This window comes from Xyrauchen texanus, chromosome 15 (assembly GCF_025860055.1).
Source record: "Xyrauchen texanus isolate HMW12.3.18 chromosome 15, RBS_HiC_50CHRs, whole genome shotgun sequence".
Classification (NCBI taxonomy): Eukaryota; Metazoa; Chordata; class Actinopteri; order Cypriniformes; family Catostomidae; genus Xyrauchen; species Xyrauchen texanus.
Window position 1 is genome coordinate 9,348,325 of NC_068290.1, and position 17,899 is coordinate 9,366,223.

General features: G+C 37.3%; 1 protein-coding gene across 2 annotated transcripts in view; it reads right to left on the reverse strand.

The window, feature by feature from the left end:
• Window positions 1–713: 713 nt before the first annotated feature.
• Window positions 714–17,899, reverse strand: part of nek11 (NIMA-related kinase 11) — an 80,235-nt gene continuing 63,049 nt past the window's right edge. For both annotated transcript variants that reach the window (XM_052144277.1, XM_052144276.1), the window contains one exon: window positions 714–2,232. In XM_052144277.1, the coding sequence (XP_052000237.1) occupies window positions 2,028–2,232 (205 nt within the window). In that variant the 3' untranslated portion in view covers window positions 714–2,027. The remainder of the gene's footprint in view (window positions 2,233–17,899) is intronic.

Consider the following 17,899-nt stretch of genomic DNA (forward strand, 5'->3'; position numbering starts at 1 on the left):
GACTTGACTTGACTTTTAGCTGATTATATCAGTGAAAATATTGTGAAGAACAGTCTGTCTAGCAAATGGCAAAATGTCAAGATTATTAAAGTCATCATTCCAGCAGAATCTGGACTATCTTTAAAGTTGGAAAACAACAATATTCTTACCATATGTCAAGGAAAAGTCGATAACTTGTAATGAATGGCTGGACTTGCTTCAGTGATAATAGCAGAACAATGAAGAAGAATACTGGTATCTCAGGTCGAGTGTCTGGGCTTCAGCATTCTCTGCTATTGATCTTATACTGTTGTGTTTTTGCCCTGCCTTGCTAACTTTTCGAGCAGTGAGAAATACACCAATTATAATTTGTGAACAGGCACCAAAATAAACAGGTCGATTAATAACCTTTGTCATGAAACGGTAAAAAAGCATGGGTAGATGGTGAAAGAATTAAGTAATATTTCAGTAAAATGCACTTGTCTCATACCTGAAAGAATCAAATAAAATAATACAATAACAATAGCTATAACAATAAAAAAGGAACAGTCTATTCATTTGTGCAGACACAGCGAAATTGTCAGTTTTTCATGGTTCCCACTCTTTTCAAGGCACAATTTTCCAGTACATTTTATGAGCCCAATGGGTGTAATATTTAAGCAAAAGCCCACTAGAGGTCATGATGTACAGTATACTGTGGTTATTGGATAGTTATTTTTTCTGAATTCTGTATTTGACACTTTAATAAAACGTTATTATAAAAATGGTGTAAAATTAAAAGAATTAGTTAAAACTTTAATCAAATGAAAACAGAATTATTTTGATTATTTTAATTTGTCAACATAACATTGCATTATTGCAATACGAAACACTGGAGATATTTTGTTAAATGAAGTGCTGCACAACAGAACATCTCAGATGTGAGACATTGACTTATTTAATTACAGTAAACATTACATTACTATACAAAAGTTTTTTGCCATTTCACACATCCATTTAAATCAAGCTTTTATGTTTTTGTGCTTCTGTGTGTTTAAATGGTTGTTTTTCACCTCCTGATAAGCAGTTCGCTAAATAGCCCAGTGTTATTAAATTCCAAAAAGCTGCGATTTAATTAAATAAATATTATTTCTGTATGTGCTGCATGCTTCAGAGCGCTCTGCTCTCGGTCATCTACTAAAAACACACGAGCGCATGTGATGACCATGATGAGGTGCTTTTAGTGCATGAGCGGCCAGTTTCACACATTCATTTTGAAGCACGCAGCACGTGCAGATTATATTTATTTATAGATTAATTATTTATTCAATCAAAATGCAGCATTTTGCGGTTTCATTAACTGTGCATTTCAAACATTCATTTTCATTTCAAATATGTTAAATTCTTTTTAAAAAACATCCATATACAGTATAATATTATGGGTTCTGCTAAAGCCAGAGTAGAATTCAGAACAGAGAACCGGTTCTTATTCAGAATCTGCTTCGTTACTTTTTTAAATACAGTAACTGAAAGTTGTTCATTACTTTCGTTGTGTACTATTCTGCCGATGCATAAAAAAAAAGAGACTAAAATATCTTAATTAGTCTGCGTGTAAACATAAATTCTTCTCATAATTTTCTAACAGGCTACTAAGGACAGGAAATCCAGTATTCATTGTATTCATTATTTCCCAAAGTACTAAAAGACTTGCTTCCTTATTATTCCCATCCCTAGAACGATGCCTTCAGATCAAATAATTGTTTAACCACACAGAATATTTAAATATTAATCCTGAGATGATTTTATTAAGTGTATATTATTATGTGAATGAGATAAATTATTAGAGGCATGGAACTGTATAATGCTTATCTTCCAATATGACATAAATCTATCAAACATCACAAATACAAAGCATTTCAATGCGTTGTGGATTGCCATTACGTAAGCTATAGGCAGATCTTCAATGTACATTTATTACTAAATGTATCTACTGTATATTGTCCTGGATATATATTGTGTGTGTGTGTGTGTGTGTGTGAGAGAGAGAGCGCATGGGTGTTTGTTCATTGTTATCTTACAGCATTTTCCTGTGCAACCTGTAAGAGCTCTTCATAATAAAGCAGTTGATCTACTTCAAAGCAATCACTGGGCTTCTCCACCATCCTGCTCAGAGCCTGTCTGATGTTCTCCTCGCTATCCTGTATCTTTCTAGCCTGCTTCAGGTAGTCATAGACCTTCAGGAACACCTCCTCTCCTAGCCTCCGACACACCAACCTAAAACACAATTAAATTAAATTCAGTTCAATAATATTACATTCCATTTATGCATTAGGCAGACCATTTTATCCACATTGCATTACATATTGGGTAAACATAAGAGGACAATTTAAAAGTCACACAGTGTCACACTTCCTGTTGTCAGTTGGTGACGCTAGGACCGTGACCCACAATAAAGACATCAATGTGATTAGTCGACATGACCAAACCTACTGCACATGTTTGATCTAAATCTGTTAATGAACACAGAAGATCTGAGTCACTTCCTATTTCCCTTTTTTTGCCATAAATATATTGCCTCGCCATGGCTAAACCGTTCGAGATATCAAAAATCAGTTCGCAATGTAGCATCTACAATGTCTTAGCATCATGTTGACCAAATTTCACGAGAATCACATAAATACCCAAGGAGGAGTATTTAAAAGTTCAGGGCTGCAATTCTCAAAAAATGCACATTATGTCCGACTTCCTGTTGGGCGGAACTAAAGACTGTAATTTTGAAAGTTGTCTGGCTTGATGAGAACAAAATATGTAGCAAGTTTGGTGACCGTAGAAGAAACTGACCCCACCACTTTTGTCAAAAGGTGGTGCTACAGAGCTCCTCAGCCACGCCCATGTGTTAACTTTTTCCCAAGCCTAATGGCCGACAATTCTGATGTGTGTGCAAAATATGAAAATTCAAGCATTCCAAGTACCTCAAAAACATGTGAATATACATAAAAAGGAATAATTACACTTAATACATTGCCATGGCAACACTATTTAAGATATCAAGAATCCCTTCAGAAATTTAAATCTGTACTGTCTAGACATTAAAAGCAATTTTGGTAAACATAAGAAGGTTATTTCAAAGTCCCACACTTCTTTCTGCCAGTTGGTGGCACTACGACCATGACCCACAAGTGCTCCAAAAGCCCCCGAAACCTTAAAAAATGTATAAAAATAATAATAAATATAGCTGCAAGTAGCGATGACGGGCCCAACCACCATGGGTCCATTTCCACTCGGTGGCTTTTGGAAAACAAGCATGATGGACACAGATTTGTGAAACAGTTTCACACTTTGCTTGTAAGCATCAAGGAATAAATTCTGATTGGATACATTTTTATATATTTTTTTGCTATTCGTTTTTAGATTAATTATGAGCAGGGGTCTAAAGTAACAAATTACAAATACTCACATTACTGTAATTAACTACTTTCCCCAAGAATTGTACTTTAAGTAGTTTAAAAATGTTATACCTTTACTTTTTATAGAGTACATGTTAAGTGCTGTAACTGTACTTTAGTTTATGTCTAAAGTGAATTTAAACAGTGGGACAAAAAGCATATTTGCATCAAAATGTTGGACTTTTAATTGTTAGCTATAAATCAAACTACATTAAAAAGGAAACGAGAAAACCACTCACTACTTTTGGCTGAATAACTAGAGTAGCTTTAAAAGTATCAATGTAATAGAATAAAACAGTGACATTTATAATAATAATATTTTTAAATCCGCTCCAGCAGTGGAAATTTGCGTGAAAGCAGCAGTGACCAAGATTGCACAACCCTGCCATGAAACACTCGGTTTATATAGGCAGAAAACACACTGTGTGCTGGCGCTGCACATTAACAATCAGATCACCTGGTTACCTCACATCTGAGAGAGAGAGAGAGAGAGAAAGAAGAAGAGGGGGAGAGAGAGAGAGAAAGAGAGAGGACGAAGAAGAAGAAGAGGGAGAGAGAGAGAGAAGAAGAAGAAGAGGGAGAGAGAGAGAGAACAAGAAGAAGAAAAAAAACAACACAACACACACGCTCTCTACATACACAAAGAATAAGGCCGAGAAGGCAATCACAAATATTTAACTTTTCTATTTCCTGGAAAAGAAAAATCTGCTGATACTAAATGACATTGATAACAGCCAAAAATAAATAAATTCAAAATAACACATTCCAGCACCGGATCGGCAATCAAAACATACACAAATCAGATGAAACGGAAACTTCAAATCAAGAATGATGTTTAACACATGAAATGACAAATATAGTTAACTGAAGAACATTTCTTGTAATTGCCACTCAGAACTGGGTTACATTTATTTCGAGATTTTATAGTATTTTTATATTTCAGTTGATATTTTTACAATGTTATATTCATGTAAATGTTATGTTTATTAACAATTTATTAACAAGACTTGATAAGACTTGACATTTAATGCATTGCTATGGCAACAGTATATAAGTTATCAAGAATCCCTTCAGAATTTTAAATCTGCACCATCATGACATTATTCTGAAAAAAATTTAAGCAATTCAGGTTAACATAATAGGATATTTCAAAGTCTGTTAAAAGTGACACACTTCCTTCTGCCAGTTGGTGGCGTTCGTAGCGTGACCCACAATAGTCACAACAATGTCAACAGCCTGCAAGGATAAATATTTGGCTCAATATTTATGTTTTTAATTTTCTGCATGCAGAAGATATGAAACATTTCCTTATTCCAATTTTTGTATGTTATTTTATCGCGTCGCCATGGCAACAACATTCGATATATCAAAAATCCTTTCACAATTTAGTAGCATCAATGTCTTGGCATGATGTCGCCCACATTTGGTACCTGTAACATGAAATCCCTCTGAGGAGTATATCAAATTCCAGAGCATGCATGTTTCAAACAATACATGGCCAACTTCCTTTTGGGCAGAGCTTATGACTGTCAGCATGAAAGTTGTCTGGCTTGATGAGATCTATATGTGTACAAAGTTTGGTGACACTTTCAGTGCTTGGGCCCTAATAATAATAATAATCCTTAGAAGAACAATAGGGCTCCGCACTTTCAGTGCTTGGGCCCTAATATTAATAATAATCCTTAGAAGAACAATAGGGCTCCGCACTTTCAGTGCTTGGGCCCTAATAATAATAATAATAATAATAATCCTTAGAAGAACAATAGGGCTCCGCACTTTCAGTGCTTGGGCCCTAATAATCCTTAGAAGAACAATAGGACTCCGCAATTTCAGTGCTTGGGCCCTAATAATAATGATCCTTAGAAGAACAATAGGGCTCCGCACTTTCAGTTCTTGGGCCCTAATAATAATAATCCTTAAAAGAAAAATAGGGCCTCTGCACTTTCAGTGGCATGTTCAAACATTGAAAACAATTTAAATGTACATATGCATACAAGCAAACATACTATTCATGCATAGTTTTGTACACTGCCCACAGTTCATACTTCACAATGAAAACTTAGAGAACCGAGAGCACTTCTATGAAGAACCATGACTTGCTTGAATACTGATTGAATTAGCAATGTTTCTAGTAAATTACACACAAAAGTAAAAAATAAAATAAAATGTATGCAAAAAAAAAAAAAAAGTGGGAGTTCTGAAATTCCTGTTCTAAATGTATCATACAACATTCAGTATCTAAAACCATGGGAGAAGTGGATGTGTACAAGCGTGATGTCTTGTAAAAATGCCCCCTGACAGGTGTTGGATATGTGAGCAGACACCGTGAATCACTTCCCCCCTCTTAATGCCAGTGTGATTTCTGCTGGCACCCCTGGACCCCTCAGCCAGAAGAGAGCAGCCTCTCTCACACACTCTCTACACACACACACACACACACACACACACACACACACACACACACACACACACCGTGGATATAAGGTGATACATCAACAGCTGGCATACCTAATAGAAAAGGACATGTCTTATTCTCATGGTGGTCATTATGGTAATGAAAATGAGAACTTAAAATCATATCATCCAGTTGCATTACGGTTATGAGAACTCTAGGGCAAAATATGCTTCACTGTCGTGAAAATACAGTGGCTGTAAAGTGCAAAACAAAAGAACAAATCTGAAAACACAACGGCAAATATGGAAACAAAACAAGTCAGAAAACACAACGGCAAGACAAAACACAACGACAAGTAGGTGGAGTATGTACCATTGATTCTTACCTGATTGGCTGTGTGGATGGTATTTAGCCCTTTCATCATGACTGGTTCAATGCCCACTTGTGCAATCATTTCAAAATTCATACCAAAAGCATCACTGATTGAAAAAAATTATCATTTGGAGTGGTTTCTAACACTTTAGAACACAGAGAGCAAAAAAAGCAAGTGGGGTGAAGTTAGTTTTAGTTAGTTACGACGCTTAATGCTTAAATAAGTAAGGGACCATCTAAAAAGTCCATAAACTGCGCTAAAACGTTGGTGATGTCCAAGCATTCATTCAATTTATTTGCACGCTCCAACATAGCAAACACTGTTATTAGAAAAGTATTTTCACATTCTAAAGGTTGCAGTAGGCAGCCAATGTGATGGCTGACTTACTAAATATGAAGAATTCCCAGCATATACAAAAATAAAAAAACACTGACATTCACCAAGATATTATTTTCATTTTCTAAATATTGTAGTAGGATACAAATTGATAGGCTGACTGACTTTAGGTGAGATTTTCACAGTATGTGTAATTACACAAATATAGTTTTAAATTATAAAAAAAAAAAAAAAAAAAAACTACATTTCATCAGTTAAGTGAGTCATTTACACTACTGGCAGCCTAATACAACCTTTTGAATGTAATAAATAACATTGTGATATATTTTTTGTGAATTTATTTTTACAGTACCAATGTTTTAGCACAGTTTGTGGAATTTTAGATGATCCCTTATGCACTGTTTTCACCGTAGGTGGATATTGTACCTAAAACTAACTTTATTCCACTCTCTGTTTTTGTTTTCAAAAGTGTCCATAACTGTTTTACTGGGAGTGAATCTCCTCCAAATTATTCAGTTTTTCAGTCAGTAAGCTTTTGCCATGAGTTTGAAATGTGTATTTATATTTAGTGATTCAGCAGATGCTTTTATCCAAAGTGACTTACAAATGAGGAACATAGCAAGTAATTTTTCATACAAATAATCATTGAACCAATCACGAAGAAAGTGCTAGATACCATCCACACAGCCAATCAGGTGAGAAGCTATGGTACATACTCTTTTTGTTTAAACTGACTTGTCGTTGTGTTTTCTGTCTTGTCGTTGTGTTTTCTAACATGATTTGTTCATTTGTTTTTAGATTTTCTATTGTATTTTGCACTTCATGGCCACTGTAGTAAAGTAATGCGTTTGTCCTGGCACCGCTCCTGTGAGGGATAGTGCCACACAAATCTGATTTCTCTGGTCTATGGATCTAAATTGATTTGCACTCTCCAAGTGCTGGAGAATGTAACATTTGTGACTCAAAGCCTGTAAACCTCCAACTAAATGATAGATTGTTGGCTGCTAAAGTGCAGCGGTTTCAACTGGATTATAATCAGAAAGAGTATAAACTTACAAGCAGTTTAAAATCAATACAATACAGGCATCAAATTTTACTAGCATCCTATACAACACTTAATTTTAACAAAGAAAACGTCAGTGAACAAATTTGGTTACACATTCCATATTTATTTATGCAATACAAATTATTGATGTACAGTATTTCAATAACCTGTATTGCGCTTCCCTTGTCTCGTTCCAAACCACAATGTATTCTTCTGTGGTACAATCATGGTTAGATTTAGGTTACAGTTGAAGTCAGAAGTTAACATACAGCTTAACCAAATACTTTAAACTCAGTTTTTCAAAATTCCTGACATTTAATTGTAGAAAACGTTCCCTGTCTTAGGTCAGTTAGGATCACTACTTTATTTTAAGAATGTGAAATGTCAGAATAACAGTAGAGATAATGATTAAATTCAGCTTTTATTTCTTTCATCACATTCCCATTGGATAAGATGTTTACATACACTTTGTTAGTATTTGGAAGCATTGCCTTTAAATTGTTTAACTTGGGTCAAATGTTTTGGGTAGCCTTTCACAAGCTTCTCACAATAAGTTGCTGGAATTTTGGCCCATTTCTCCAGACAGAACTAGAGAACTAAAGAGTCACTGACTAAAGAGTCAGGTTTGTAGGCCTCCTTGCTTACACAAACTTTTTCAGTTCTGCCCACAAAACAGATTGAGGTCAAACTTTAACTTCCTGGCTGATGTCTTGAAATGTTGCTTCAATATATCCACATAATTTTCCTTCCATATGATGCCATCTATTTTGTGAAGTGCACCAGTCCCTCCTGCAGCAAAGCACCCCCATACTTTACAGTTGGGTTGATGTTCTTCAGCTTGCAAGCCTCACCCTTTTTCCTCCAAACATAACAACGGTCATTAAGGCCAAAAGTAAAATGTTGTGTTTCATCAAATGTCTCCAAAAAGTAAGATATTTGTCCCTGTGTGCACTTGTAAACAGTAGTCTGTCTTTTTATGGTGGTTTTGGAGCAGTGGCTTCATCCTTGTTGAGCAGCCTTTCAGGTAATGTCAATATAGGACTCGTTTTACTGTGTATATACAGGTGAAACTCGAAAAATTAGAATATCGTGCAAAAAATCATTAATTTCAGTAATTCAACTTAAAAGGTGAAACTAATATATTATATAGACTCATTACAAGCAAAGTAAGATATTTCAAGCCTTTATTTGATATAATTTTGATGATTATGGCTTACAGCTTATGAAAACCCCAAATTCAGAATCTCAGAAAATTAGAATATTACATGAAATCAATAAAAAAGGATTTTAAATACAGAAATGTCGGCCCTCTGAAAAGTATAATCATGCATATGTACTCAGTACTTGGTTTGGGCCCCTTTTGCATTAATTACTGCCTCAATGCGGCGTGGCATGGATGCTATCAGCCTGTGGCACTGCTGAGGTGTTATGGAAGACCAAGATGCTTCAATAGCGGCCTTCAGCTCTTCTGCATTGTTTGGTCTCATGTCTCTCATCTTTCTCTTAGCAATGCCCCATAGATTCTCTATGGGGTTCAGGTCAGGCGAGTTTGCTGGTCAATCAAGCACAGTAATACCATGGTCATTGAACCAGGTTTTGGTACTTTTGGCAGTGTGGGCAGGTGCCAAGTCCTGCTGGAAAATGAAGTCAGCATCTCCATAAAGCTTGTCTGCTGAAGGAAGCATGAAGTGCTCTAAAATGTCCCGGTAGACGGCTGCATTGACTCTGGACATAATAAAGCACAGTGGACCAACACCAGCCGATGACATGGCTCCCCAAACCAACACAGACTGTGGAAACTTCACACTGGACTTCAAGCATCTTGGATTGTGTGCCTCTCCATTCTTCCTCCAGAGTCTGGGACCTTGGTTTCCAAATGAGATGCAAAATTTGCTCTCATCAGAAAAGAGGACTTTGGACCACTGAGCAACAGACCAGTTCTTTTTTTCTTTAGCCCAGGTAAGACGTTTGACATTTGAAGCCCATGTCCAGGACCCGTCTGTGTGTGGTGGCTCTTGATGCAGTAACTCCAGCCTCAGTCCACTCCATGTGAAGCTCCCCCACACATTTGAATGGCCTTTTCCTGACAATCCTCTCCAGGCTACGGTCATCCCTGCTGCTTGTGCACCTTTTTCTTCCACACTTTTCCCTTCCACTTAACGTTCTACTAATGTGCTATGATACAGCACTTTGAGAACATCCAACTTCTTTTGCAATTACCTTTTGAGGCTTTCCCTCCTTGTGGAGGGTGTCAATGATGGTTTTCTGCACAACTGTCAGGTCAGCAGTCTTCCCCATGATTGTGAATTCAACTGAACCAGACTGAGAGACCATTTAAAGGCTCAGGAACCCTTTGCAGGTGTTTAGCTGATTAGAGTGTGACACTTTGCGCCTACAATACTGAACCTTTTCACAATATTCTAATTTTCTGAGATTCTGAATTTGGGGTTTTCATAAGCTGTAAGCCATAATCATCAAAATTATATCAAACAAAGGCTTGAAATATCTTACTTTGCTTGTAATGAGTCTATATAATATATTAGTTTCACCTTTTAAGTTGAATTACAGAAAATAATGAACTTTTGCACGATATTCAAATTTTTCGAGTTTCACCTGTAGATACTGGTCTACCTGTTACCTCCAGCATCTTCACAAGGTCCTTTGCACTTTTTGCACCAAACTATGTTCATCTCTAGGAAACTAAATGTGTCTTCTTCAGGAGCGGTATGATGGCTGTGTGGTCCCACGGTGTTTATATTTGCATACTATTGTTTGCACAGATGAACATGGTACCTTCAGCCATTTGGAAATTGCTCCCAATGATGAACCAGACTTGTGGAGTTCTACAATGTTTTTTGGCTGATTTCTTATGATTTTCCAATAATGTTAAGCAAAGAGACACTGGGTTTGAAAATAGGCCTTAAAATACATCCACAGGTACACCTCTAGTTGACTCCAATTAGCCTATCAGAAGCTAATTGGCTAATTGCCTAATGGCTTGACATCGTTTTCTGGAATTTTCCAATTAGGATGTTAGGATTTAGGAGTTCTTCAAAGTGTTCCTTCCACCACCCAATAACCTCCTCTGTTGAGGTCAACAGCATCCCATCTTTGCTGTATACCGCTTGGATGGTTCCCCGTTTCCCCCTCCTAAGGTGCCGGACAGTTTTCCAGAAGCACTTTGGTGCAGACCGAAAGTCCTTGTCTATGGCTTATCCAAACTTTTCCAACACCCACTGCTTTACCTCCCTCACGACAGAGGCCGCAGCCCTTCGGACCTGTCGGTACCTTGCAACTGCCTCCGGAGACCTCCGGGTCAACATATCCCAGAAGGCCTCTTTCTTCAGTCGGACGGCTTCCCTGACAACCAGTGTCCATCACAGTGTTCGAGGGTTACCATCCATCGAGGCAACTAAGACCTTGAGGCCTCTGCCCCTCTCTTCACCAGAGTCTCCAAACCATATGGCCTCTGGTCTGACGACACGATTACAAAATCGATCATCGACCTTCAGCTTAGGGTTCTCTAGTACCACACACATACTTATGAGCATCCTTATGTTCGAACATGGTGTTTGTTATAGATAATCCATGACTAGCTCAGAAGTCTAACAACAAACATCTACTCTGGTTCAGATTGGGGAGACCATTCCTCCCAGTCATGCCTCTCCAGGTGTCCCTGTCATTTCCCACATGCGCGTTGAAGTCACTCCTCTTTCTTTTTTATTTTTTATCACTTTTATTTTTAATTTTTGATTTACAGGATGAACAATTAAAGCAAAAACAATATTAACAGAAGGAAGGAGAAGGAATTATGCTTAAATACATCGTAGATGTATGTTACATGGCATAGACAGCTTTATACTTATACAACTTTATACGGCCCCGGGGCCGTTACAATATCCACGCATATTCTCAAATATAAATCATCATATACCTGCATTCCTAAAATTATATGTATGCACTAACCCCCCTAAAAAAATAATAATAAATAAATAAAAGAAAGAAGGAAAGAAAAAGAAACACTGAACAACAAAGCCAAACTGGTGAGGTTAACCATTCTAATAGCCATTACTGTTTACTTAGTTAAAGATGTCTTAACATTCTTTATATATCAACCACTTTTCCCAGTCCCTTTTAAAAGCACCTTTTTTTCATCTTTAAAATATAAGTAAGTTCTTCCATATCCATGATTTCTTCAATAATTCCAAACCATTGTTTACACTTCAAAGTTGTATCTTTAAGCCAATTCCTAGTTATAGTTTTTTTGCAAGCCACAAGAAGGATCTTACATAAGTGTTGATCACTTTTAGGGACTATGCCTTTAATATTTCCCATTAGTAGAAACATAGAGGTTCTAGGTATTTTAAATCCAAACACTTCCGACATAACTACCTGCACATCCTCCCAAAAAGACTGAATTTTCTCACAGCTCCAAAAAATGTGTGTGTGATCCGCTTCTAACTGTCCACACTGCCTCCAGCAAGCTTGTTGTCCGGAGACTTGTTTGTTTCTGATCTTAGGTGTTATAAAGAAGCGGATAAGGCACTTCCAGCAAAACTCCCTCCATATTTGTGAACTGGTAGTAGTTTGGTGTATTGACCACAAGTCATACCAATCCGTTTCTGTTATTTCAATCTTTAGTTCTTTATCCCATTTCAATTTTATATATAATGTAGAGCACTCCTCTTTCTTATGTTTCTATTAATCAAAAACAGTGTCTCAAAGTGATTGGTTTTCATTTCTGCTCAAATGTGACATCATGTTAGAGCAGCCCCCGCCCACGACTGGTGACGGACACCACCCTATTATCATAGATCCTCCCCTGAGTGATCTACACTCAGACCGCCATTTCTTTCCGCGCTGGAGCAGCTACAGTGAGAAAAGTGTAAAAGTGAAAATAAGAGTCTTCATGTACTCCCGGCATCAGAGCCACTGAAGACGCAGTTTTGTTTTTGAAGAAAATGTGCCCCAAAACATACCAAAACTTGTGTATGTTTGTTTTACATTTTACAATGGACTGCTTTGTGAATGAGGGTCAATATAAAGTAGGATTTAAAAAAGCATGGATCAGTACCAACTGTCCATGTTCCAGCTTTATATCCTGAAGATGTAAGTATCGCACTTTATATTCTGTGAAGGTTTGCAAATCGCCTTTCCGAACATGCTTGTTAGTTGATTCCACGGCTCATGCAGCTGAAGCTACCATTGTCTCTGATTGTATTCACGGAGACCAGAGCTGTTCAAAAGGCCCAGGTATTCGTTGAGCATATGCAACATAGCAAGTTCAGAGTGAACAATTTGCTAACTTCACTCTAGTTTATTTCGTTTAATAACTGTTCTTTGGCAGTACTTTTGAGTTTTCCGTTGGGATACGTGTGCGTGCATGTAAAGTAAGTGCAAGTGGACTTTCTGTTCTTAATCAGTTGTTTGATCTGCTGCATCATAGTATTAAATTAGCGACATTCCACCTTCATTAATATTCAATCTAGAACGTTATGAGTGTCTGAAGAATGTGCTTCGCTGTACATTTGAATCTGTATTGCACACTATTATTTAATGTGGATTACATGCAATTCAAGGTGTTGTGTTGAAGATTGTGTAATTTCGCAATGGTCAGTTAGTTGCATAACGTTCACGTCTACTGATGTTCAGATAGATGCTATTCACGGTTTAGTTGCGCCACCCTGTGGGCATATAAAGAATAACCACCCAACAGTGTCATTTACCTTCTTTATTATATTACCTTTTGTTATGGTAGTCAATGTAGACATGAAAGGATTTGTTATATATTCAATTGGGAATTTATGTTGTTAATAAGTATGTGTTACTAAGTTTATTTAATGTGTTCATTTGTTTCAGAACCACACATGTATGCCCAACAAAGTGATTTTCAGTAAACTCATTGAAAGAACTTGGAAACTGCCTGGTGATTCTCTTCAAATAAGTATCATTACACACAGTTCTGACCGACTGTCTGCAGCGTTTCGAATTCATCTGAATTAGTGCATAAATCTAACCCCCTCTCTATTTCAAGAGCCATGTCATCATTTTTACTCTTACTGTCTGTATAAATCATAACCGCACCTTTATTATGTACAGTACAGTAAGGTGATTGTCTTTTTGAAAACTATGTACGTTCTGCCGGAGTCTCTCCTTCATCAGTGTCCGACTCTGATGAAGGAGAGACTCCGGCAGAACGTACATAGGGCGGTGTCAGTCATATTGGTTCTGATTTGTTGTTGCTGTTGTAGCCGAAGAACGAGCTGTAAAGGCACTGCCCTCATTTGCATTTAAAGAGATGGCGTGTTTTGGATTCCACCCAAAAAGAGGCTTATACAACATGGTATAATAAATGATCCGTGGGGTATTTTGAGCTGAAATTTCACAGACACATTCTGGGGACACCTGAGACTTATATTACATCTTGTAAAAAGGGGAATAATAGGTCTCCTTTAAGGGGTCAAAATGAAATAACTAAATCAGACAAAATTGCTAGGAATAAAATGCTTAATTGAACTACTTAATGCCCTATTTGCACCACTGAAAGGCACCCGGCTGAAAAACTGTTACTGGGCAGTACGCTGTCACAGCCAAAGCTTTGAATTTAGACCAATTGGCTCTGTATTCTGAGAACTTAGAAAAGGAATTCATAATTCAGTTGAGATCTAGTGGGGTCCGAGACGAATAATAAAAGATCATCTGCATAAAGCAAAAGCTTATGTGCCATACCTCCCGCCACCACCCCTGGAAAACCATCTTCCCTTCTTATCGTAGCTGCTAATGATTCCAGGTCAAGACAGAACAATAATGGGGAAAGAGGGCAACCCTGCCGGGTGACCCTATCCAGAGTAAAATAATCTGAAATTAATCCATTTGTTTGTACAGCTGCTACTGGGTGCCTATAAAGTAATATAATCCATCCAATAAAAATATTTCCGAAACCATATATTTCCAAAATCTTAAAAAGATAATCCCATTCAACCATGTCAAATGCCTTTTTTGGTGTCAAGTGAGATGGCAGTGACCGGAGACTGATCATTCACCACTGACCACAAGTTGGAAATGCTATCTGTTATCAGAAGAGCTGCGGCCCTGAATAAAACCTACCTGATCTTTATGTGTAAGAGATGTCATAACTTTACTCAATCAGTTAGCCAGAATTTTTGACAATATTTTAACTTCTAACTGGATCAGGGAAATTGGACAGTAACTCTTAAATTCGCTTTTTAAACCTTTTTAAATTTCAGACTGTTCTGGACTTAAGCTTTCCATTCTTTAATGATTCTTATGCCAATTCTGTAGCATAAGATCTAAAAAATTCAGCTGCAAAGCCATCTGGCCCCAGAGCCTTGCCTGTAGCCTCCTCCAAGGTTATCTCAGAATCAAGAGAATTGCTGTCATCAGTTTAGGGAGTTCTAATGATTCCACAAAGTTTCAAATATCTTCATCAGTAGATGAAGATGTGGAACTATAAAGATCAAGATAGAATTCTTTAAAAGCATTATTAATTATCAATAGCTGAGGTAAAAATGTCACCATCAGTAGATTTCACTGAGGGAAAGTAGAAAAAGACTCTCTCTGCTTTATATATCTAGCCAAAAGCTTCTCTGCTTTGTCCCCTGACTCAAAGTATGACTGTCTTGTCCTTAATATCCAAAACTCCACCTTTTGTGACAAATAGTATTACATCTGTATTTCAATCAGATGACATTTGGCGCTTCAGCTCAGCCTCTACACTTTTAATATTCCCTTCCAACTCCACAAGTTCTTGTGCAATGGCTTTTTGATGAATGAGGCATACTGTATGATCCGACCCCCTAAGAACCACCTTAAGTGCCTCCCAAGCTGTGCTCAAAAAAGATACTGAGGACCAGTTGGACTCCATATAAATATTAATTTCAGCCTTTAACATTTGTTGAAATTCAGGATTTTGCAAAAGGGCTACATTAAAGCACAAACTATATGATTTATTTTTCTCTGTATATGGTAACACCTCTAAACTCACCAGGTCTTGATCTTAGACTAAGATGTTTCCAATTGAGCAATCAACAACATAATGCAGGGTATTCTAGAATAAATGTTATAGACTGATGAAAAAAATATATAGTCCCTACCAAATTTCAAAAGTCTCCAAATATTTGTATGACCAAGGTTTTACACATCCCGTGAAGCGTCAATGTTGATCTAGGGGGCTTACACACTTTTGCTTCACTGTGATCAAAGACTGAGTCCATCAAAAGATTAAAGTCTCCTCCCAATACTATATCATGAGGGGTACCAGCGGCTTGCAGCATTCCCTTCAAGATCTATAAAAAAGCCCTGCTCATCAATGTTAGTTGCATAAATATTAGCAAAAATCAACCTTTGCCCCTGAATTTCTGCTAAAACTATAATGACTTTTCCTAATTTATTTTTAATCTGTTTGAGACATTTGAATTGTAGATGCTTACTTATCAATGTAATGACTCCCCTGCTCTTACTTGAGCCAGCACTAAAGAAAACATGTCCACCACATATCTTCCCAAATTTTTCAGCTTCTTGCGGGGAATGATGTGTTTCTTGAGTCTGGTGCTTCTATACTAATTTTGTGAGACAGAATTACATAACAGAAGAAAATCTTTAAAACAAACTCCAGCCAATACTTTAGCATCTATTCTCAATCTGGCAGGGAACTACAGTGTAAAAGCGAACCTTCATCGATGCAAAAGTTTCTTGGAGTTTTATTCCACAAAACAAACTCCAGCCGCTAGTCGGAACATCACAAAAAGAAACAAAAAAGGTGCCCAGCTTCCTCAGACAGTCAAGTGAATGTTCAGTGAGTCAAGCTCACTTGGGAGCAATGTGAGAATCACACCATGGCTTACTCATTCCAATTACTTTATGAAGGACAATGCTTGCTGGGGACATGCAAATACTTTGCAGCCATCCTTAGTATCTAATCTTATTTTGTCAGAAACATCAGTGCAAAAGCAATCTTCCGTTGATTTTAGAGTTTCTTGCATTCCTTGAATCGATCCCGTTTCTCTTGTCGATTGATCGGGCCTGTCTCCCTCAGTAGATCTCCAAGCCGGGACTCTACGAGCTTGCTCGATTTTCAGCTTATGGCCTATTATGTCGAGCAGACGCAGGAAAAGCTTGTCTAGGAATTTCACAATTTTTCTGCCTTCTTCATTCTCAGGAATTCCAACAATTCGGTTCCGCCAATTACAATTCTCAAGGTCTTCCAACTTTTCCCAGATGCACTGCAAATTTGCCTTGATCGCTAACGGACTAGCAGCTAATTCCCACCCCGATGACTGAAGATAATCAATCAGTTTCTTGACGTCCCCCATTCTTGTAACCAACTCAGAGAACGTATTACAGCAAGATCCTTCAAGTCCGATATGACCTTCGTCAGCATCACAGACATGCTGGACAGTTGACGCTGAATTTCTCCTGCTGCACCACTGCTGAGTCCCTGGTCTGCGGCCCTGTCTGGGGTATCAGCTTAAGCATGTAAGTGTCTTTTATTGTCTCCAGAGCCTGAGGAATTTGAATCCTTTGACATATTGTCTTCATAGAACAGTTATGAAACAGAGTGTTATAAAATATCATCAGGTTTAGGACACAAAAAGCATTAAAAACTAGCAAAGTGCGCAGAGCTCGCCATTCACACGTCTGACCCTCGTATGGCGCCACGTGACCCCCCATTTTTTACATTAACCCCCCATGAACTTATGTGACCAGGATGCGAGTACCCTTTTATCGACACCAAACCATAAATGTATTACTAAATATCATTTAGTAATAATCATTGATATTATTAGGCAAGGCAAGTTTAATTATATAGCACATTTCATACACAGCAATGTGTATGGCAAATCAATAATGGCAATTCAAGGTGCTTTACATATAAATTATAAAGAAAATGCAATAAATTGTAAACCAATTAAGCAAAATAAATTTGATCAAAAAGAAAATGAATACAGAAATAAAATGATGCAGTGCAATCAGTAAGTGCAACACAGTGCTAAGTGAATAAATGCACAGTTAAACATGTGTTTTCAGTCTGGATTTGAATGTGGCTAAAGTTGGAGTACATCTGACCTTTTCTGGAAGCAGATTCCAGCTGTGGGTGGCATAATGCCTAAACGCTGTCTCACCTTGTTTTGAGTAAACTCTCTGTATGTCTTACTTCTGAATAATAAACCCTGTACTTTTAAGAAGTACAATCGTTCTCTATTTTTCCTCAGTACTAAAGGTCAAAATTTACAAAGATTTCTTGTAACAGTATAAAGAGCAGTGAAATTATTATAAAGCGTTTAAAAGAATCTGGCAATGAACAAACTCTTTACAAATTGATCCAT